General features: G+C 37.2%; 1 protein-coding gene across 2 annotated transcripts in view; it reads right to left on the bottom strand.

The window, feature by feature from the left end:
* EPYC (epiphycan) overlaps positions 1 to 24981 on the bottom strand; it is a 316403-nt gene that overhangs the window by 283638 nt on the left and 7784 nt on the right. The window contains exon 2 of one of the 2 annotated variants that reach the window (XM_044087857.1): positions 551 to 640. The exons of the other annotated variant lie outside the window; for it this stretch is intronic. Within the exon in view, the coding sequence (XP_043943792.1) occupies positions 551 to 573 (23 nt within the window). The 5' untranslated portion in view covers positions 574 to 640. The remainder of the gene's footprint in view (positions 1 to 550; positions 641 to 24981) is intronic. 2 annotated transcript variants of the gene reach the window in all.

Here is a 24981-nt window from a genome sequence, read left to right as displayed (position 1 = left end):
TGACTTCCATATTTGGCACAACTCTCAACTGTACCAGAGGTTTTCTAAGGGTGATACCCCACAAGGTCATTTATTGGGGATGCAGGGTATGTACTCGAACAGTGGCTGATGATGCCTATCAGAAATGCACACCCACCCAAAAAAGAATGCTATAATGAGGCACATGTTCAAACAAAGAATATCACAGAGAGTGTCTTTGGGCTGCTGAAGTCATGGTTCTGGTGCCCAGATACAACAGGGGGAGCCCTGCAGTACAATCCCTGTACTTGTGCTGACATTTTCACTTTCTGTGCTATTCATCACAATATTATCCTGAAAAAACAGCTTCAACAGGAACACAAAGTTGAAGAGGCACCACTGGCAAGGTCACCACAGCCACATGCAGGTGAGGAGTCAGAGGGTGTAGGTAGACATAGGCATGCACAATATGCACTCACCCAAGAGATAACGGATAGCACACATGCTCACCACTTAAGAGGGTAAAACTGTCATCCTAACCACACACATACAGTAAAATGGATGCCAGGCAATGCTCAGAACCTTTACTTACCCATATATTTGTAATGTTAGCATCACGCATCACACAGAGTAAGCCCTGAATTAAAACACTGCTGCTGGATTATCAAGGTAAGTGTTGAACCTGGAATAGGAAAATAAATGGCTAATAAAACAAATCAACAGCAGATCTTTTTTTTTTTTTTTTTTTTAACAATCTCTTTATTTACATTTCTTAAATAACATTTCCATTGAGTTCAATACCAAGAACAAACATATTAGACCAGAAAACAAAAATAGTTAGATAACAGTGTTAAGTACAAGGAAATATAATAGAGTGACAGGATGGTGTTATCACATATGATTAGCAAAAAAGTTGAGAGAAACATTAAATCATTCAATACACTATATACATATATACATATGTACTGCTTGCCAGTAAAACACAACCAATATGATGATGTTGCAGGTGTACTTAGTATGTAATTTTTCTATTGGGAAGAATAAAATTAGGCTGGATTATAACAAGTGTCCCAAAAGTGTATTGATTATAAGTAAATGATGGCGGGGGAGAGGTGTTGCGGACGGAGTGTAGAGAAAAAAATACAGTTTTATTCCCTAATAATTGGACATTGGTAGGAGTCAATGGGTGTTATCTCAGCATATGATCCATTAGGGAGTTCCAAAATTCAGCAAAATGTTTATTTCGTTTTTGGATATGCATCAAAAATCTATCTGTTGTTATGTATCTAATAGCTATTTGTCTTAATTAATTCCAAGACATCAGAGTTTTGTCTTTCCAGTTCAGTGTAATATAATACTTTATAAGTGTGAATAGTGTAATTAATATTCTTTCTTGTTGTTTCTTTAGCTTCACAGGGTGAACATGTAATAGGGCAAATTTCCAGGATAATGTAGATTTCTCATATCCATTTTGCTTAATCTGACTTTGAGTGAACACCATAATTTGTATGAGCATTTACAGCTCCAGAATATATGAAGTAGGCCAGCATTCTGGCTATCACAATGTGAACATAAGGGGGATGAAGTAGGTTTAAATTTGGTTGTGTCGGGTAAGGTACAGATTGTTTAGTATCATGAACTGAGTGTAGCTCAGTTTTCTGAAGGGAATATATTTAATTATTTGAATAGATTGAGTCATTTGGTCATTAGAAATTAGTGGATCTATGCTATGCCAGTATTTTGAGAAAAGAATATCTTCTTTTTACTTTATTGGCATCATTCGTTTGTACGAGCAGGATATCATGTTCTTTCTCAGTCTTAGTAGAGACCAGAGTGCTTTGACTAAATTTATGTCTCTCTGTGTGATTGTAGGATTATTTAGTATACTGGCACATATATCTCTGATTTGTCTTAGCATAATTAGGTATTGTTTAGGTAAGTTCATAGTTGTTCTCAGCTCTGTGAGGGATTGATTCCTATATGAATAAAGGTCTAATACCATCAGTTCCCTTAGCAAGGGGTATGGTTTTAAGTTTAACATTTTATCAATAATCCTAAGATTATGAGTCATATGCAGAGGTTGTATTATAATAAAGGCATTATATAAATTCAGTGAGTTGATAAGTTTTTGCAGTGCCTTTATTTTGTCTCCAATTGTTTTATGTAACTTCATGTTCTTCAAACTATTTTTGCCCAAAAAAGGGAGATCCTGGGAATTTATGTTTAATGATTTAACATAGTTATAGTATAGGGTTATCCAAGTAGGAGACCATATTTTTTTGCTTGGATTATATTCAGATATTGCCAGTAACCTGTTGACTCTTATTATGTCATAGTATAGTTTAAAGTCTGGGAGAGCTAAGCCTCCTTTTTTCTTTAAGGAGAATCAGTTTTTTTATATGCAACTCTGATTGATTTAGGATATCGTACAAACTTAGAGAGAGAAAAGTGTAGTTTATGGAAGAAGTTAGCTTGTATTTGTATGTCAGTACATTGAATAGTTATAACATTCTGGGTAGAATGTTCATTTTGATAATGGCAACCCTGGCTAGTACAGATTACTGAAGTTTTTTTCCCATTTATGAAGGTCCTGTTGTATTGTTGACCATAGGTTTCTTATATTGCTTTGGTACATCAATGATAGGTTTTGATGAAAAATAATTCAGAGCTATTTCATAGTCTGCTTAAATTTAATTTCTGTGGGCAATGGGTATATTGTTAGTTTGGAGGATAGATTGGCAGGAAATACAAGTGATTTTTCTGGGTTTATTATGTAATTAGAAAATTTTGAGTAATCGCTTATAGAGGTTAAGATTTTCTTGATATCAGAGCTCGGTATTGTAAAATATAGGTTCAGGTCATCTGCAAAGGCTGTAAAAGGAATCGTATTATATACATTTGGTATTTGTTGATAGTTATTTTTTTGTGTAGTAAGTAGAAATAATGGTTCTATATGTAAATTGAAGAGATATGGTGACAGGGGGCATCCTTGTCTAGTTCCATTTTTAATATCTATTCTAGAAGAGAACCTTTTATTACTCTGTCGTATAGTATGTGCTTTGGAGTATAATACTTTAATGAATGTTATAAATTCTGGGGGTATTGTTGAAATATGGTAGTACTGAAAATAAGAATTTTTGATTCTGTCAAAAGCCTTAGATGCATCTATTACCAGAGGAAAGAGCAGGGAGTTTTTCTGACCAGACAAGGTAATCATAGCATCCAATGTTATGGTGTTGTCAGAGATTAGTCTTTGTTGAATAAAACTAGACTGATGGAGTGAAATGATGCTAGTTATCACTCTTTTTAATCTGTTGGCTAAGATGGAGGCAAACATCTTTATGTCCACATTGATTAGAGATATGGGTCTGTAGTTTCTTGGGTTTTTAAGGTCAGCTTAGTCTTTAAGAACAAATATTGTTTTTGATCCATTTAGATGCTGATCAGTAATATTATTAATTATAAGGTAGTTATAACGATTTAATATTTTAGGAGCTTTATAAAATTCAACTGTGAATCCGTCTGGTCCTGGGGATTTATTTGACTTAAGATTTTTAATGGCTGTACTTACTTCTTGTAGTGTGATGGGAGATGAGAGGTGCTCTCTCTGATCTTGTGAGAGTGTTGGAAAATTTAGTTGTTTCAAGAATATTTCCATTTCCTGGTTTCTTATAGTGTTAGATTGTTTTGTGTATGCATACAAGTACAATTCCTCAAATAGTTGGACCTTGTCCTGGTTGGAGCTGTACTTTTTATCTTTGTATAAAAGTTCCAGAATAATTTGGTAGAGGTTTGCTTTGATTTATTAGGTTGGCTAGGAATTTGGATGGCATTTGTGCCCATTCAGCATAATTGGCTATTGTTTTTATTTCTTGAAAAGAGAGATTATTAGCATTTAAAAGGTATAATTCTTTTTGTTGTAGAGTTAACTGTTTTTCCATTTCTTGGTCATAGTATACTTGTAATTTATTTTCAAGTTCAGTAATTTTGTTTTAAGTGATATCTCTTTAGCTGCATGTTTTTATCTTATAGTTCGATGCTTTACTGATCATTATACTTCTAATTACAGCCTTCGCAGTGGCCCATTGGATATCAAAGGGCATTTGGGAAGAGTCTGACTGTGTAAGAAGGTCTTTAAGTATATTTTCTACTTCCTGAATTATTTCATATTTAGTTAACATATTGGATTTAAGGTCCAGTTAAACTGATTAGTATTGTCATCTGTCTTTCTAAACCAGCTAATAGTAAATGTAATTTTGGAATGATCTGAGAAGAATCTTGGATCTGTATTATTTGTTATATCAAAATTCAGAAATGTATTTGATATTAAGAAAAAATCCACTCTAGACCAAGTTTTGTGACATTGAAATAGAATGTATATTTGTCAATGTGCCTATTTATTGTCTGAATGTGGTATGGATCAACCAGTATAAAGTCTCTTTTTAACTTGTTGAGTGCATCAATTCCTTGCAAGTTATATGAAGTGCTATTGTTTGATCTATCTATGAGAGGGTTTTCAACAATGTTCCAATCTCCTCCTATAATGTAATAATGGTTGGGGAAATTTGATAACTTATGTATGGAGACTATGAAATCATGTTATATGCATGGTGCATAAATGTTTAGGAGAAGTAGAGGTTTATTAATATTTGGGGAGTTTATCGTTATATAGCACCATCTGACTTCCTGATCAGGATCCTGTTCTAGAATAGTGCCTTGAAATTATGGTTTGGCAATAATTGCAACACCTTTGCTATTTAACTTGTCCCCGTGGCCACAATTGTTTTAATCCATTTTTTCCTTAACTCCTGTTTCCATTGCTCAGTTAGCATATGAGTCTCCTGTATCATGATTATATTCACTTTTGACTTTATAGCTAAATGAAAGAATAATTTCCTTTATTTAGATATATGAATCCCCTTTACATTCCAAGAATCAATATTCCACATTGTATAAGGTTAATTATTTTGTAAGTGTTAGTGTGTATGAGGTCAGTTAATATTCTTAGCATTAATAAAAAATGAATTTCTATTATGGTTTCAGCAAGCAGTACATTATCCCTCCCTGCCTTTCCTCCATGCCTACTCATGTAACTACTTGGCCTGGAAGAGATTAACATTACAACTAGGAAGTTTTTACTAAAATAGTAGATAAGTAACCACGTATCTAGTAAATACCTGGAATAAAATGGTCTGAAAGTATAGTAAATCAATTTAAAAACATCACATCGATAAGAGTCCAGATGTGTGTCCATTCCTGTAGAACTGTTGAGCTATCTCCCAGAAATGGATGGCGTAATGTTACTTGCTAAGGTAACTAAGTAGAAGGTGGGTGATTTTTACAGCAATAACATCACTGTGTGACAGCACATGGATGCTGTCCCTCTCCCAACAGACATTCCATCACAGACATTGCTCATTCCATCATGTCATTCGTCTGATCCACTGAACCTGCCACAGGGCAGAGGCAGTCATGCATGTCAGCCTGTACTACATCTACAACCCTAAGCATGTCTTCAGAGGTCCTAGTGGAACATGCCTGCACCTCCACGATGGCCCTAAACATACATCAAGTGGCACATAAAGACACAACAGGATCAGGTGGAGTATGCACAGCAGGCCTCCTCCAAGCACCTCTAACAGCCCATTGCATGGCAACTTATTCACACTTTTGCTATGTCCGGAGTCAACTGGCACTAAATCTGTAGTAACCATACTACCCTGATCAAGTGTTTCCCCTTCCACCTGTCCAATATCTGAGAGCTCAGTTGAATAAGTATGTGTAGGTCTATTGACTGTGTCTGAGGGGAAATTCAGGGGATGGCTGAATGTCAACCTCCGTATCAGATTCAACTTCTGCACCCCCGACTGTGCCACTGTTTGGCCACCATCATTATCATCAGAGTCTGCTGATAATCTGACATCAGGTGGTAAAAGTCCTACAATTCCACTGTCAGGATCACCTGTGATAATAATTAACAAAAGCAGGAACAAAATGAATGCCTCCACTAAATATTTAAAACAATAACATGGCGACAAACTAACACTGGTCACACTATCGCAGATGGTATAGCAATACATACAACACTCATCACACTCATCTCACATATACAAATAAATGTATATGGCTGGCAAATTTTCATCAATAATCAAAGAAAAATGTTTGCCTTGCCATGTGCAGATGACTCCACACTTGGTAAGGATGATGGTCCTGGAGGAAATGAGGCAAGGTAAGGATGCAAGCATATGAAATTGCAATAACACAGGGGGCAGTGAATGTGCACAATTTGCCTATATGTCTGTTAACAAAAATTTTGACTAAAACTTGGTGACATGTCGACCCAAAGCCCATGTGTAATGAACAAAAATGTTTTATTAAGCCTCTTAATTTGTCAATAGGTTCCTCCAAAAAAACCATGAACTATTAATTACATTTTTCTATATTTTACTGCACAAGCAAATCTTACACCTTGCCATATGCAAGCTTACCTGGAACCTCCTCCTGGCATATAATTGTCTTCCCAGAAACATTAGTACTGACTTTAACCACATGTTGGTGTGCAGCTTCCACTGAGAACTCTCATTCCCTGACAATGGCCATGAACTCTTCATTTGGTGTCTTTAGTGGCTCTGTAGCAGCCCCTCCCCCATGGCCAGCTGTTCACAGGTTACTGCAGCTATTGCCCTCTAGGCTGATGAAATCATATCAGTGGCCCTATGACACACCTGATCATAAGTCCCTGTGTGCTCCACTGCAGCATTGATATAATTGACTGTCTGATTTCAAATCTGGATTCTGTCAGCTATATCCTCACGTCCTTTCTCAAGCAGAAATGCACCATGGTGCCTGAATGCCTGCGGTATGACATAATTTTCATAGTCACTGAAAGTGAGTTTACATTAATTTGTATGCTTGGGTGCCATAATCCTATGTGACATAAAAACAGAGAAGGATATGACATATACATATCACATAATTGAACTTCTTCTCATAAACACACACACACACACACACACATATATATATATATATATATATATATATATATATATATATATATATATATATATATATATTCAACATTAAGCACTGGGATACACATTTCAGATATTAAAATTGAGGGCTACGTGGTTGTACCATATCACTCACACGCAAACAAATGTTTGGTCCAAAAAAAAAAAAAATAACACTTTAGTAATGTATTATTTCCCACAATAATAATAGGATAATTATACAATTTCTGGAGCAAACCACTTGAAACACAAATTTTGTTGTGGTAGTAACCAAATGGTATGTGGCTCCTCCACTCCTCAAAAACAGGCAAATGAAAAGTCTGTACAAACCACGGAATACCACATAATTCAATTGTTATATATGCTTTCAACACAATTCTCACAAAATGTGTACACATTTACATCAGAAAAGTCAATTTTATACGATGACCAGTCACTCCTCACTGTGCCCAACACTCCTCTGGAGGTGGCTATGGGCCATCTAAGAGCATAACAACTCAGTGTCATTGACAGAATAGCGCATTACATTTCCCTGAAATATAGCTAGTTTTAACAACTGCGGTGGTGGTGCTGCGGTAGCATTGTCGTCTCACAGTAAGACGTTGTCCTGTTCGATTCTCAGCTAGAGCATCTTCTGTGTGGAGACATGCGTGAATGGGCGTACCTTCGTTGAAGGTTGTGCATCAGGGCCGACAGCTTGTCATGTAAAAATCTACTGCCAATCATTAGCGGACCGGAGTTCCGCTGTGGCAAACCCTAACCGGGAAAAGATGAAAGACACAACATAGCCAGTTTTAACAATAACATTTGTGATGAAGGTTAATAACCTGTTTATCTGAGAAAGAAAATGCCTTCCAAAATGTCTATGCAAACAGTGAACTATAAGAACTGCATACAAATAAAAGGTCTATTTTTTTCTAATGAGTATATATAAACAATTCTTTGTAACATGTTAACAAATCTAAAGTATACTTAAAATACAAGCATACCTTAATGAGATTAGAAGCCTTCTCTGCAGATAAATCAAAATGAATAGCAATCTTCTGTGTTCTCCAAATTCAGTGTATATGTCTTGTTAATACTGTGCAGGAAATGGGACTAGCTTGTGTGAACAATGATCTTCATTTTTGCTGTAAAAAATGTTCCAGTGGCAAAGAGAAATAAGACACCCCTAGTGTGTTTTGTAGGTTCATTAGCATGATAGTTCAAATCCAGAGTTGTGTAAAAACCTGTAAGGTATGTTAAAGTACATTTTGTAATGTTCATGCTTTTTTTTTAATATTAATATTTGCATGGTGCACGGCTTAGCACAAATAGGATGAAATGGAAAAATAAATAAAAATTAATGGAAGTTTCTCTTATAAGGACAACTTATATTATGGCTGGGAATCAAGTGTGTGTGTAGCAAACCTGGTAAACACAAAGAAGAACACAGCGCATAGGATATGTAGCAAATGATTCAAGTCCCACATTTATCTTTTAATGAAGAAAAATAATAAACACTTTTTACAAGGATAATACATGTTGAGCTTTGCCTGTCTTATCTGTATATTGCTCACCTCCGCGCAAACACAGCATCATTTCACAAACAACAAGCAGACTTTGCCAGCTTCAGAACGATACATTTTTATATCCTTTGCCTTCCATCACACAAACACGCTAAGCAACATTGTGTGGTGGTCAACATACTTCCACAACACCTGCAGACAATAAGCAGGCACTTAAACTTTAAAAAAAAGAAATATTGCTACATCTTGTACTTTCCATCATGGAAACATGCTAAGTGGCATTGCACAGAGGTTAGCATGCTTGCACAGCACATGCAGACTTGTCAATTTCTAAAAATAGACATTGTGACGTGTAGTCTTCCATCATGCAAGCACGCTAACAGCTTTGTAGGGCAGTCAGCATACATACATAGTAATGATTGTGAAATATATGGCTGCATCCTAGTTTTACCTGTGGTAACAGGTGAAAGTTAAAGGCCGCAATACAAGTGAGGCAGGGTTCTCATCCAGCAAACTCCAAGTATTATTGCTACTGTTCCACTATAATTTATATTAAATGAACAATATAAAAATAATTACACATAAAAAAAAACTATGTATTGCAGGTGGATTGAGCATACACATGATATCATATATATTATATGTCTTATGTGATTATCAGTACAATTATGGTTCTACAATTAAACATTTATTTTCTGAACTTTCATGTCACATACATACATGATTAATCACTCAACACTTTAATGTGTGTGTGTGTGTGTGTGTGTGTGTGTGTGTGTGTGTGTGTGTGTGTGTGTGTGTGTGTGTGTGTGTAAAACACTAATGAACATGTCTGACATGCACGTCTTCAATTGTAATGAGCAGGCTGCACAGTAATGACTGTAAAAAATGCACCTGTTGCTCAGCCTTCCCTGTGACAACTTGGGTAATTTCATGCCACAATACAGATAAGCCAGGGTACTAATCTAGCACAATCCAGATTTTATTAATGTTGTTCCACACAATTTTTAAAATTAAAGAACAGTATAAACATAATTAGCCATAATAAAAGTGGATATCATATAAATTATATGTGTGACTTAAGGTATAATGACAATTGCATTTCTGTACTTAAAAGTGTCTTTTCTGCCCTGGAATGTACTTCATACTTTAGTGATAGTCATATATACATAAATGTATAAACCAGGACCTTGTCAGGTCGCACACACATGGTTAACCCCTCACTCTAATGTGTCTCTATAATTAATGAGCATGTCTGACAAACACTTGCTTTGTGGCAAGAAGGTAAAAAACCTATGTGGAAGATTATGTATCGTCTATTTTGCAAATTACTTTTATCAGTGTGTAAAGCCGCAACAAAAAAATGTGCTAGGTCCTAAAAGTTATATACCCAAATATATGTCTAAAAAGTTAAGCCATCTATCAGATACAGCAGCACCCAACCCAAAAACTAATACCAGTTGTCACATTACCCTTCCTATTTCATAAACTGCCTTCTTCTCTGTTTGCCATTGTTGCTGTCTGCTTAACATTGCACAAATGTGGTTGGCATTATTGTGTAGGTTTGTGCACTGACCATTATATGAGATATCACAAACTGGAGAGAAAACCTTTTTACTGTTGCTGTATGACTTGTGTGGATATGGCTGGAGCTAGAAAAGAAGGTCCTGAATTTAGGGCACAAAGATGGGGATGTAGAGGAGTCCAGAATATTCATTGGACTCCTTGTAAAGTGCTACAGCTGTACTCTATTGCAGGGGGACTATACCTGGTTGCAATGTAAATCAGAGGCTTGCAAAAGTCTTGCCAATGTTGTCTCCAGTGCAACTGGCATTCCATGAACTGGAGATCAATGTAGACACCATTACAAAGACCTGAAAAGGTGCAAGCAGGCAAAACTCAACCAGTGGCTGAATTTATTTAGGACTGCTGACATCCCACAGTTGTGTAAGAATACAGATAAAGATACTTTAAATTATAGTCAAGGATGGAGATAGGCAAAACTGGTATGCATAATGTTGTTCTCTTTTTGTCTCCTCTTTATTTTACAGCTGCCCAGGAGATTGCAGTGAACAAAAAAAGCTCATGCTGAACATTTCGAAGGACTAAGAGAAGCAAGGAGTATGTATGCAGTAAAAAATAATTATTATTGTATTAAAAGTATTGCTCTTCTATACATTAGTAGCAAATTAAGCATGCATATCTTAACTTCAAAATGAAGTATGCATGCACCATTCTGTAGCTCAAGGGAATTGTAGCAGTCACTTGTAATAGTGAATTCAGATGTTGTGGGTTCAAATCCCACAGATAACAAATACATTGTAAAATAAGCAGACATTATAAAATATTAATTTCAACAAAATTGACATAAATACAGTGTTGTTAACTTTGTCTGTACTATTTGAAAAAGCATACGTGCAATATATGCATATTGCAAAGATTACTTGGAACGGTTATTAGCCCTAGTGTGTAGTTTTTAAAAAATATAATTAATGTAAAAGTAAAGTTATATTTATAGCATAGTAATTGTCTGTTACCCCGCCCCTTATCTCTCTTTTTATTTTATATGTGTGGTTACAACATTCTGATGTCATCAATTTCTGACTACTGAAAAAATGATTTCCAGCAAAGGGAGGTAGGTCAATCAGTGTGGCTCAGCCTGCCACCCCTTCCATAGCTGTTGCACCAATGGCAGCACATCTGGGACACAACCTAGGAGCACTGTCTCTGCAGCCCTTTCACTACCTGGGCTTTCAACATCAGGTAGCATTACCCTGGAAGCTGGTGTAGTTGTACCCTCTGGGAGTATTAGTGGAGGTGGTGATTTTGTCACCCACCAGGAGCTGGCAGGCATGGTATGTGAGTTCATAGAAAGTAACTTGGTGAATGCATCAGCCGTATAGAGAAGTTGCTCACTGGAATGCTGCAAAAACAAAAACATCAAGTACTCCTAACAGCAAGCTGAGGAATGGGATGACAGTTCTTAGGGTAAGTATTAGATTCTCACTATCACCACGCTTGACAGATGCATGAGCCTCCAATTTCCTCTCCCTATTCCCAATCATGGTGTCTTCAACCTTTTGTGTCCCTCATCATCCCTGTCACTGTCATTTTTGTCCTGTTTATCTGCAACCTCTTTCTCACCTACCCGACTTACCTGACACTGACATACTTAATGTCTCTTACCCCCCACCAAAAAAAAAAGAACAGCCAAATGTTCAACACCAAAAAAAAAAAAAGAAATCCCATACATAGCTCTCCACTTTTCACATGTGTGTATTCGACATGCTTGATTTGGTCCAGTGATTGTGTTATTGTTATCCATCTTTTTTGAGGTGACAGTCTGAATTCATCCAATATTCTATCTATGTTAATTTTTCACTCTTGAAGTGGATAGCTGTATTTATTTCTAAATCCCTCCTGCACATCTTTATATTGTTTCCATTTTGATTTTCCCCTGCTTGCCCCCCATTGCACCACTTTTCTATCTACCCCTATTTTCACACCTTTAATCTGGTCAAAAAGTAAAATCACATAGCACACACATAAATAATAAATCCCAATTGAAGCCCTTCACTTTTTGGCCTCTGCACTTGTGCTGAGTTTGGCATTGTGCACCAATGTTTATGGATGGTGAATAGCTCTTCATGTCCTATGGCATGGTGAGGTTACCTCCATGCAATGCTGTTTAAACTCACTGCGCTAAAGGAACACATGGGTAAAGCAAAGTAAAGGTACTCAAAATACATATGTACTGTAACATTTATTTGCACTTATGAATGTATAACACTGCAGATCCATATATATATATATATATATATATATATATATATATATATATATTCTTCTCTTTTCCAGTACTCCACTGCTGAAGGTCCCTTCCTGCATCTAGATTCTAAGAACTCACTCCTGCAAAACCCCAGTCGACTTTCCTGGATATTCTGACCTGCTAGTATGGGCCATTCAAGGAAAGAGCTACAGTTCAGACCCCATTAATGTTCTCATTTGAATGTATGTAGCCCTGTACTAGACTTATTTATCTAAGAATACCTATGTTAGCTTGTCCTTCCGTGTATGTGAATCAGCAGCCTACCGCAGACCACTTCTACCCCCTCTCCCACCTGTATTCCCTAATTTCTAGTCCCTAAAATATAGGTAGCTTATTCTAAATGAGACTTACCTAAATAGCCTCCCCTATATTATTCCTTTTCTAACTGCTATAATTCCTTTCTACTCTAGGTGGCGGTACTCATTCTTCCTATAGTCTGTATTATTTTCTTAAAACCCCTATGTCCAACATTACCTCTGTCTGCCTGTAACTACACAATAGCCTCCTAATCTCATTCCACACTCTCTAAACCCTGATCTAACCCTCCTCCCTAACCTTAAACTAGCTAAGGGACAAAGCTCCCCTATATTTGTTTTTTACCTTGTTCTTATACAAAGTAATACTTTATACAGTTGTTCTACCCATGAACCTACTTACCTTCTTGTGAACAGCAGTGGCTGATACTTTTCCAGCTGGTCTCTCTCACTCTGCTGCTCAATCCCACTCCGTTCACCCTTCGGGCTCACTCCGCTCCCCTACCCTGCCCCCAATTTCCACCCACCCCCACTACTCCTACATTTATACCACTAGTTGGCACACCCCTATTCTATCCACTCCTATCAGACAAATCTTATCATAAACTTACCCAACCCCTTTTTACTTTACATCACACCCTCTAATTAACTAACCTACTTCCTCCTCTATTACTTAAAGTCATACTACTACTCCTCACCTGCACCTACAATCTACCTCTTATCTTCTCACTCACCTCCCCAATCATTAAAATGGGGAAAACATTCATCCCTTCACAACTTAAACTACTTATCTGCTTATCACTTTTACCTCCTCTTGTAACTACTTACCTCTTAACCTCCTATGAATACTCACTTTACTCTACTCTTCCTTTTCCCTCTAAACACACCTCTACACCTATAACACCTTTTTCTCCTACCTTCTTAAATACCACTACTCATCCCAACTACCTACTACCCAAATACCACAGACTAGCACACTTTAAGACAAGCAAACAAAAATCTAAGAAACTAATCAACTACTTTTACAAACTTCTCCAGCATAACAATTTTAAACTCCTCCACTCACTGTTGGATGGAGATGTTCATCCTAACCCTGGCCCACACCATACCAATACCAATGGCTGCAAAAAACAAGATAAAGCTACTTCTCTGTCATCTACCATACCTGCCAACTCTCTCTCTATTGCTCATCTCAATATACAAAGTATTTGTAATAAAATTACTCAAGTCCATTCCCTTCTAGAAGTCCATCTTATGTTTAACTGAAACATGGCTAAGACCTACCATTAAAGACAATGAAATCACCCCACCCGGGTATAATATCATTAGACTTGACCGCACAGCCAAAAAGGGAGGAGGGGTAGCAATTCTCTACAAAGCACAATTACAAATTAATACTATAAATCTGAATTTTCCCCTAAATAAAAATGCCGAAGTAATCAGCTCCAAATTTCAAGTCAACACTAGTAAAGCCATAAATATCATTTGTGCATATCTTCCTCCAGGAAATAACATTAATACTCTTGAATGTATCCGCAGTTCGCTCTCCACCAACCTCCCTCAAGAAACATTAGTCTTAGGCGACTTCAACATTGATTGGAATTCCTGTAATAGTACAAACCCCACCTCCCATATAAACCTATATGGCTTTATACAACTCATTAATAGTCCTACCAGAACTAATAAAACCAACAACAAAGAAACCACCTTAGACTGGATTCTTACTAATACTCCCCAACACACCTACCAATCAGGTACCCTTCCAGATGATCTAAGCGACCACTCACTAACTTATGTCATTAGACATAAAACCAACCTAAATTTACTTACCACTTACAGAACACTATGTTCAAAAAAGGAATTTAACTCTGAGCATTTTCAAGCTGAATTAATACAATGTAATTGGTCCCCACTAAAATATCTCCCACTTAATGAAGCGGTAGAATACTTCAATTCCACATTCTTATCTATCCTGGATCACCATGCCCCAAGTCGTACTATTAGAACCAAAGCTAAAGCAGCACCCTGGCTGACCAACAATAATAGGCAAAAAATCATTCTCAGAAACAAATCCTGGACTAAATGGCGTACCACTAAGAATCTAACTGACCGCCAAAACTTCAGAGAGCTTAGAAACACTACAAAATAAGCCATCCTGACAGACAAAAAGAACTATTACCTTCAATTACAACAAACCTCCAAAAAGGAACCTAAAAAATTCTGGGCCAGTATTAATCTTTTATCCCCAGGCCAGTCTATCACACCAAACCCTCAGGACTCTAACCCAGAGGATCCCACGCAAATAGCCAATGACTTTAATTCTTTCTTCACTAATACTATCCAAACTCTTGCTAGTCACCTATCTCCCAACACCTCTAAGCTACTCTTACCTACTTTAAATCCACCTCCCTCCCTTCACTTACAACCTGTTTCTACCCCCTTTATCTCATCACTGCTCCAAAAACTAAAACCTACCACCCCCTCTGCAGACAAACTTCCTGCAGAATTCCTGCAAATAGGAGCCAAAGCCATTGCCTATCCTGTTTCTATTCTGATAAATAGATCTATAAATGAAGGAATTTTCTCTTCTATCTGGAAGATATCTCACATCATCCCATTACACAAAGGGGGGGGGGGGGACTCTAAGGACTTCTCAAACTATTGCCCGATAGCACTTCTATCACCGATAGCTAAAATCATGGAAACATGTATCCACAAACAACTACTTATCCACCTTCTCCATAACAACCTACTTGCCAACTGTCAGCATGGATTCAGACCTTCCCACAGTACCACCACTGCTTTACTCTCCTTTACTAACTCCATCAACTATAACCACAACAATAATAATCTATCATTTTCAGTCTTCATTGACTTATCTAAAGCTTTCGACATGGTTAATCATAAACTTCTTCTGCACTTACTAAAATCTCTCTCACTTGATCCTCCTTCCTTAACTTGGTTTACATCTTACCTGGAAGACCGTCAGCAGGCAGGACTCTGGAAAAATTCACTATCTAATCTTCTTCCTATCTCTTTAGGTGTACCTCAAGGCTCTATCCTAGGCCCCCTTCTATTTTCTATCTTTATTAATGACCTACAATCAGCTATCCCAAACACTATCTTCATACAATATGCAGATGATTCTACCATAATCTGCACTGCTACCTCTCAAACTGAACTCCAGTCTCTTACCCAAAAAGCTTTTACCACTGTTGAACAATGGTTCTCAAACCATTGCCTACTCCTCAACCAAAATAAAACCAAATTGTTACTGTTCTCACCTACCCACAAGTCTACCCCACTAAACTTCACTCTCACTTCCACTGACAGTACTCTCATTTCTCTAGATTCAACTACAAAATTATTAGGAATAACTATTGACAATAATCTCACCTTTGACTCTCACATCAACAACACAATAAAATTAGTTAATAAAAAAATCGGATCCCTTTACAGAATCAAACCCTTCCTTACACCTGTAGCTAGGACCACCTTAGCCAGATCTCACCTAATCTCTACTCTTCTCTATGCTTCCCCCATTTACACTAATCTCTCCAGAAACAACCTCAAGAAACTAGCAACATCTTACTATAATATTGCTCGATTTGCTACAGGATCCCCTTTTAGAACTCATCACTGCCTGAACCTAAGACAACTACATTGGCTTGAACTTCCTAACCAGCTCATACTTCAACAGCTCTTAATAGCTCACAAGATCCTATACCAACCAAATAATATACCAATACTCTCTAACCTTGTTTCACTATACAATAACCTGAAACATCTACGTTCATCAAACAAACTACTGATTAATATTACCAAACCCAATAACTCTGCAGGCGACTGCCTCTTTTCCAACTCTGTTGGAAAAATGTGGAACAAACTTCCCCCTGATATCTCATCTTTGTCCTCTCTCCCACTTTTTAAAAGACAACTAAAAATGCATCTCAATAAACACTGGCTTTGCTCCTGCACCAACCCAGTTTAACTTTCCTTCTTCCTCTCTCTCTTTTCTTCTTCTATAATTTTATTGTTCTCTTCTCCCTGCACCCTTAATAGCTCTCCCTTTAGATAACATCTATGTAGATATATGCTTACACATATATACTGTATGACTATTGTAATCCACAAAAAAACAGACAAAAAAAAAAAAAACTTTTTTATTACATTTTTTAAAACATTTCATTACTCCACTTTTTGTTTTTGCTCCTTTCATATTTGTGTAATATGTGTATTACCTACCTCTGTTTATAAATTTTAATCTTGTATTGCTAATCTATGTTTTAACTTGTACTAACCATTGGAGCTTTTCTCCCCGGGCCTCTACTGAAAATGGACATATATCCAGCTAGACTAGCCCAGTCAACAAATGTAAAATAAATAAAAATATATATATATGTGTATATATACACACACACACACACACACACACACACACACACACACACACACACACACACACACACACACACACACACACTAACATAAATCGATTGACTGATGCTTATTATTATACATTACTTCAGTGTTCACTGTAGTCATTGCCTCTCACATTTTCAAAAATTATCACATTTAATTATGTAAAACCATCCTGAAAAAATGAGTACAAAAATTAGATTGAGCTGCGTTCGAACCCTGTCTCATTTCTGCTCAAAATATAAAGCCAATGATGTTGCATCTGCTGCCACAGAAAAAGCTACACAGCCAGGTGTTTTTATTACACTCAGTACTGTCCAAAGTGCTGACTGCCACCCCTCTCCACTTAGCATGTTTGTGAGGAGGAAAGCAACCAATGGAACTTCTTACTATTTTATCAGTTAAGAAGGTGCCCAAGTTTGCTCACCTTTTAACTTTGTGTAAATGGGGAAGGCAATAGCAACACTCCTTCATGTTATAAAGCTTACTACATAACATTTTCTAATATAAAGTACAGTATGAACACCATAGTATCTGTCAGCTATTTCTAACATAGCCTATATGTATAAATACTTCTCAAGTTCAAGTTGTATTCATTCAATGTGATCTTGCATGTGCAAACATTTTGCCATCTATCATGCAAACCACTTGTTCAGCAATGTGCAATGAAAACAGCTGATTGGCATGCATTGCTATGTTTATTGCCCGATTAGTCTTCATCCTATTAGAATTCATGTAAAAACACAACCAAAGGGAAGGCACTTGTTACTGACTGAACACATATTTACTCAGACTCGTATGTGCCCTGCACCCATGCACTTGAAAATGGATATGTTAGTAGTAGTTCACAAATGTCAAATACACTACGGAAATAAAAAGCACAACAGTAGGATGCAGACTTGAAAAAAAACTATTCTCTGTCTCATATTGCCTACTTAGAGGTGATCTCTGCTTGACTTTCAAAGCCATGTCTTACCCAGCTCTATTAGAAATGCTGCATCTAAAAAAAATCCTAATCCATTCACACCACATGCTCTAGAGACCTCAACCTCATTACCACAATTAACAGAACATGCTGGAGGGACAGATTCATAACCCAGAGACTGCTCATGCAATGGAATAGACTTCCCATACATGTTAAGCAGAGCACCTTGCTGACCCTCTTCAAGAGAAATCTTGATGAGTGGATGGGAAACAGAAAATTCACCCCGAGGATAACTCCAGTGGCTCTACTCAACAGAGGCATTGGGAACTAAGGTCGAGTGGCACTATGTCAAGGTAATCCTATGTTTAGGCTTGTAAAGGCCACAGGGCCATTAACCTAGTACACACCTAAGAACCTATGAACTGCATTCTTACATAACCTAAAGTTTTATACTGAGAATACACATTCAGATTGTATTAATGTGGAAATCATTACATCACAGATATGAACACACTTACATACACAGTTCCATCCATGCTGATCACAACACATGTAAGTGTGTAGTGCATATGTCTCACTTCTGCAACATGCCTTCCTGACACCTTTTTTCATCTAGTTTAAGAACATGTCTTTTAAAGTATACATGCACATTGGAAACACAACAGAGAATTCAAATTTCATACTTTGCACACCACTCTCATAACAGGATATGTTACCCATATCATATAATGATGATTGTATCATCTATGAAGATCAGTAAGACAAGCATACTTCAGGATGGTGTAATTATTAACTACTGTGTTCTATGCATGGGACCAAATACTTACATGTAGGTTAACTTAACACAACAGCCACAGTATGTGTGTGTCTCTATAAGTGTGTGTGCATAGTCAGAAGGACATGACTCTGTATCCTACTGTTAGCAATCTAGTCTCATGTAGAACAAATATTTTGACAGTCATACATGCCTGCACAGCCAGTTCATACAGGCCTCCCAACATCTTCTCTCAAACTTATAATGACAATGTCATCCACTCCAAATTTCTCCACATAGTGTAAAAGTCAGACATGTGCTGTGATGCTTGTGTTAAGTGCTGACTTCTCTAGCTTGTGTAAATAGTTAAGTAGGGGTTCTAATCTCACTGTAGTTTACTGGTGTGTGTGTGTGTGTGTGTGTGTGTGTGTGTGTGTGTGTGTGTGTGTGTGTGTGTGTGTGTGTGTGTGTGTGTGTCTAGTAAGAAAAGTATGAGTCTGTATCCTACTGTCAGCAATCCAGTCCCATGCAGGAAAACTTTTTTAACAGTCATACATGTCTACACAGCCAGTTCATACAGGCCTCCCAATATCTTCTCCCAAACATACAATGATGATGTCATCCACTCTAAATCATCCAGCAACTGTATAAAAGTCAAACTTGTGCTGAGGAGCTTGCATTAAGTCCTGACTTCTCTAGTTTGTGTATTTAGGTGTCACTTCTAATCTCACTGCAGTCAACTGGTGTGCGTGTAGTCAGAAGAGCATGAATCTGTATCTTACTGTCAGCAATCTAGTCCCATGCAGGAAAAAGTTTTTAACAGTCATACATGCCTACACAGCCAGTTCATATAGGCCTCCAGCATCTTCTCCCAAACATATAATGATGATGTAATCTACTCTAAATTGTCCCGCAGCAGAATAATAATCAGACTTGTGCTGTGGCACTAGTGTTAATTACTAACATGTCTAGCTTGCATAACTAGTTCAGTAGAAGTTCTAGTCAACTGATATTTGTAGTCAGAAAAGACGCATGAGTCTCTATCCTACTGTTAGCAATTCAGTCCCATGCAAGACAAATTTATTGACAGTCATACATGCTTACTCATTGAGCTCATACAGGCCTCCCAACATCTTCTCCCAAACATACAATGATGATGTCATCCATTCTAAACTGTCCAGCAGCAATATAAAAGCCACACTTGTCCTGTAGCACTTGCTTTAAGTACTGACTTCTCTTGCTTGTGCAACTATTTAGGTAGGAGTTCTAATCTCATTGCGGTCAACTAGTGTGTGTTTATCACCAGAAGAGCATGGGTCGGTATCCTACTGTCAGCAAACCAGTCCCATGCAGGAAAGATTTTCTGTCAACAATCCAGTCCCATGCAGAAAAAAGTTTTTGACAGTAAAAAACACCTACACAGCCAGTTCATACAGGCCTCCTAACATTTTATCCCAAACATACAATGATGTTGCAATCTACTATAAATTGTCCAGTAATAGTGTAAAAGTCAGACTTGTCCTGTGACTTGCATTAAGTCCTGAGTTCTCTTGTTTAAGTAACTTATTAGGTAGGGGTTCTAATCTCAGTATAATCAATTGTTGTGTGTGCAGTCAGAAGAGCATGGGTGGATATTCTACTGTCAACAATCCAGCACATTTTTTTAACAATCATATATGCCTACACAGCCGTTTCATATTGGCCTCCCAACATCTTCTCCCAAACATGCAGTGATGATATAATCCATTCTAAATTGCCCAGCAGCAGTATGAAAGATGTGTGCCATGGTGCTTGCATTAAATACTGTGTTCTCTAGTTGTGTAACTAGTTGGGAAGAGATTCTAATCTCAGTGCAGTTAACTGGTGTCTGTGTTCTTTCAACGATCAGTATGGTAACAACTTTATAATACAATATGAGTCCACAGCTATGGCAGACACTCCTTGGAACATCTTCTTGTAGCATACAGTGATGATGCCATTCTGTATAAAGTGCACTCTGACAGTATTCAAGTCAAACTTGTGCTGTGGCAGGAACATTAAGTACGATGTTTTACAGCTTCTGTAATTAGATATTTAAGGATTATAATCTGACAGCAAGCAACTTGAGTGTGTATCCATTCAAACAACAGTTTTGAGACAATTTTACAGAGAAATGTGACTCCAAATTCATGTCAAATAGTCCTCCCAACATTTTATTCTCAGCCTGCAGTGATGTTATCATACTCCATAATAGCAATGTTGTTGTTGTTGTGTCTTTCAGCTTTTCCCAGTTAGGGGTCACCACAGTGGAACTCCGGTCCACTAATGATTGGTAGTAGATTTTTACATGCCGAGTTGCCAGCTCTGATGCACAACCTTCAATGAAGGTATGCCCATTCACGCATGTCTCCGCACAGAAGACGCTCTAGCTGAGAATCGAACAGGACAACGTCTTATTGTGAGGTGACAACGCTACTGCAGCACCAACACTGCAGTATGCATGGTGGTGTTAGTGTTACATTGTATGGAATTCAGCTTCTATACCTACGTAGGTGTAGTATTCATATTAGACACACATTACTGTTGTGCGTGTGTTTGGTGGTGCATTATGATCATTGTATGATCTTATGAATTGCTTTTCATTTCAATTCCACTTAGGAGAACCTGTAATATAGCCCCATGCATCCAACATCCCCTTTTCCCTCAGGCCACATGACATCCTTCCTGCACAGCAGTGGAGGATGTCCTCATCTCAAAGATGCATACACACATCATGAAGCAGAATCCTTCCATGAGCCTCTGCAAGCCATCTCCAGACCACTGGATGTATGATTGCTAATTCTGTCATGGGGAGTAGCACATGCCACATATGGACAGAGGCAGTATATAATGCAATAAAACAAATACACACATTCACATATAGACTTGCTATCATCCATCATATAGCTATAAAGAGCTTGACTTAAATGGTATAATATATATATATATATATATATATATATATATATATATATATACACATATATATATATATATATATATATGTATATATATATATATATATATATATATATATATATATATATATATATATATATAAACTGTTTTTTTAACCACTTACCCCAAAAACTATACTCATCTTAATGGCATATTTTTTTATACATCTTGAAATAGTTATGCTATACTCCTGATTATTGACACTGTATAACATTCTATTGCTACTTAATGCCTTGTAATAATCCTGTAACGTTGCTGTTTAATGCTAACTTATAATGAAAATTGTATAATATGTTGGAGCTTTTCTCCCCGGGCCTCCACTGAAAAAGGGCTCTTCAGCTCAGTCGGACAATCCCGGTCAACAAATGTAAAATAAATAATAAATAAATAAATAAATAATAATAGATGGGATTTTTTGTGATGTCAGCTGTTAGCTTAGTGATGTCCTATGACCCTATGCACATTTCACAGGTCAATGTGCTATGTTAAGGTGTGGATGTACAGTAGGCCTACAAAAGGTTATTACAATCTCTGATTTGAAGTAATGTATTGATAGTCATTTCTGCCATTTTATTACCTGTTCCTTCCATAACAGCTATAGTAATATGCCTTCTGAAAACTGTTGACATGGGATGATAATATGCATGTTGTTGGAATAGTCAGGCATGCTTTTAGAGTGGAATAGATCAACAGTCTAAGCAGGTCTCAGTCAACCATCACAGTGACACCTGCAGTATAGTATATGTCTACATGTGTATACCTACAATAATTAAATGCTGTGTGACATACATCACTATAAATTCAGACTGATTACATAGGTATGTAAGTCTTCTTTTATCCATATGTTGTGATGCTGTAATATACACAAAAATGTCATGTGTTTTCATTCAACTGCAACCTGGTGAATTTCACGGGATGTGCAATTGTGTTGCTATTCCTAAGGATTACTGAGGTGCTCAACAGCACCTGTGTAAGTCAACTCTTTTGTAATATGTCCATATATAGTATGAGGCCGCTCAAACTTAGCTTTCAAATGGCAAACATATAGGCATATGTTGTGCAACTGATGTAATTGCTTGACAATGGTAGAGACATATTTCTGTGTGAACATTTCCACTGTGTGGCACGTGATGCATAACCAATGTTGTATTTGGAGGTGTTGTAACAGATCATTTATTTAACTAATTTTGAAAAGTTAAAGAAGAATAGACAACTAAGCACATAGCTGTTTGTGGATGCTACCAGATGTGCTCACCCAGATAAAATAGATAATCTGCTAGCTGACAGTTTGTTTCAAACTTTGCTTCCTGTCCCCACTGACCATCAACCAAAGAATACATGCAAACATTACTCAGTTTATTTTCTCAGGAGAACAGTTTATATGTGCTCTTTCTAAGGCTAAAACACAGAATCATTGGGCCATGGCAATATCCCAGGTTGCCTATCATATGACTTAAAACCTGACCTAGCAGACACAGTTGGATTCCTACTTAAACACAGCCTTCAGGCAGTTTATGTTCTTGCAGAAGGGTGTACAGCGACAGTCATCTGTCTGAACAATGGGGGCCATCACCTGATGCAGGGACTTATAGACCCATAATCTTGAGTGTCCTCGTCTGTGAGGCAGACTAAGGACTCATTGTGGACCTTATCCCAACTGTGTATCAAACCCATTTCTGATTTGTTAAGGCTACATCATGTCTGTTAAATCTGGTTGATGTCTTCAGAAGGTCATGCATGATGAAAAGACTGTTATCCCACATAACTTGACCTGACCAAGACATATGACACAAATCCACACTCAGGTACTACAGATTAATTGTCTCAAGTAGGCATAAACACCTATGTCACCAAGTGGGTAGACAAATGGATCACAGACAGGAAACATAATGTCAAAGTGTGTGAAGTCACCACTAGCTAGAGTCCACTGACTAGGTTCATACCTCAGAGTTCTGTACTACTCCCTTTCCTGTTCAGTATTTCAGTGACATAACTCAGGAGAGATGCACACATGCTTTGTATAACCAACGTTGCAATGACTGCAAATTGTGGAAAACCATTAAATCCAAGAATGTTATTGATATTATGCAGAAAGTGTTAACACATACAAATGATTGTTGCCACAGTCTTGAAGACACACTAGATAAACAAAAAGCATAATCATTCCCTTTTGAAAGCAAATACACAAGCTAATTACAAAATAGACAGCATACCTCGATGAGCAGACCAAGTGGTACGTGAGCTGGGTACTCATGTAGATAGTAAGTGAAACTTCAAACACCATGTGACCACAGTGGTGACAAATCCCTTGTATGTAACACAGGTCCTGAATATGGGCAGGCCATCCACATCAAAGGACATTATAGTCCTAGTTCTCAGCCCTCATCACACCAATAATTGAGTACAATGCACCCTTTTGCATGTACCTCAACACACATCTTCCAGGGATGATCTACTCAAGTGTATCACTTTTACCACATCTTTTTGTTTATACATAAGTATTCTTTGTGATGCATAACCATTATGAATTGACAGTGCAGACTTCCCTTCAAGGTGTTATATAAGATGCATGGATGATGCATCTTCTTGTGATGTACCCAGTAAATATATAGTCAATTGACATCATTGTTGGCATGGGTTACATTCATGCAAGTGTGGATTGTGGCATGCATGTGTGTCATGTAAACCTATCAACTAGCCAGGATTGCTCCTAATTTAAAATGCAGGTGTGTCCCTCTAAGCTCTACCGAAATGTGGTCATTTTTGATGAAGGTGTACTTGATTTCCCCTATAGATTACTGAAGAAAACATCACATTGATACATGTGTATTCATGCAGAACATGTTAATAAATCACAATCACGTACTTTATGTCAATGACAAAGATTAATGGTGATATTATTCTGATATTGTCCATGATTATGTGTGCTTCTGTTGTCCATGAGATGAGCCTGTTGCTATGTGTCCCAATTTATTTAGACATATGCTGACATTACATTGATATACAAGCAAATATTTTGCCACATCTTCACAATATGCACATACCCCATGCTGTATATACTAGCCTTGCTAAATGTCCTCTACAGTGATGATGTCAGGTCGCTTATATCACAAACAATCTCCAGTGATATGTGACTTTGTCTAAAAGTTACATAATACACAATTAACTGTGTTAATATGAATATAGCTACACAGGGGGTGTACTCAGCAGTATGAACTGTATTCTGCTCATTTGTGATTAATGTTCATGCTACAACTGTCTTGTCTTTGGAGTGTACATACATTGACATGTCCTTATCTGGTGTAATTGCCACTGTTTTCCTTGTCCTCTTATCTACTCTTCAGT

This window comes from Protopterus annectens, chromosome 11.part0 (genome assembly GCF_019279795.1).
Source record: "Protopterus annectens isolate FY-2018-M chromosome 11.part0, PAN1.0, whole genome shotgun sequence".
NCBI classification, from domain to species: domain Eukaryota; kingdom Metazoa; phylum Chordata; order Ceratodontiformes; family Protopteridae; genus Protopterus; species Protopterus annectens.
Note: the sequence above shows the minus strand (reverse complement) of the source record. Positions and strands in the feature narration are given on the sequence as shown.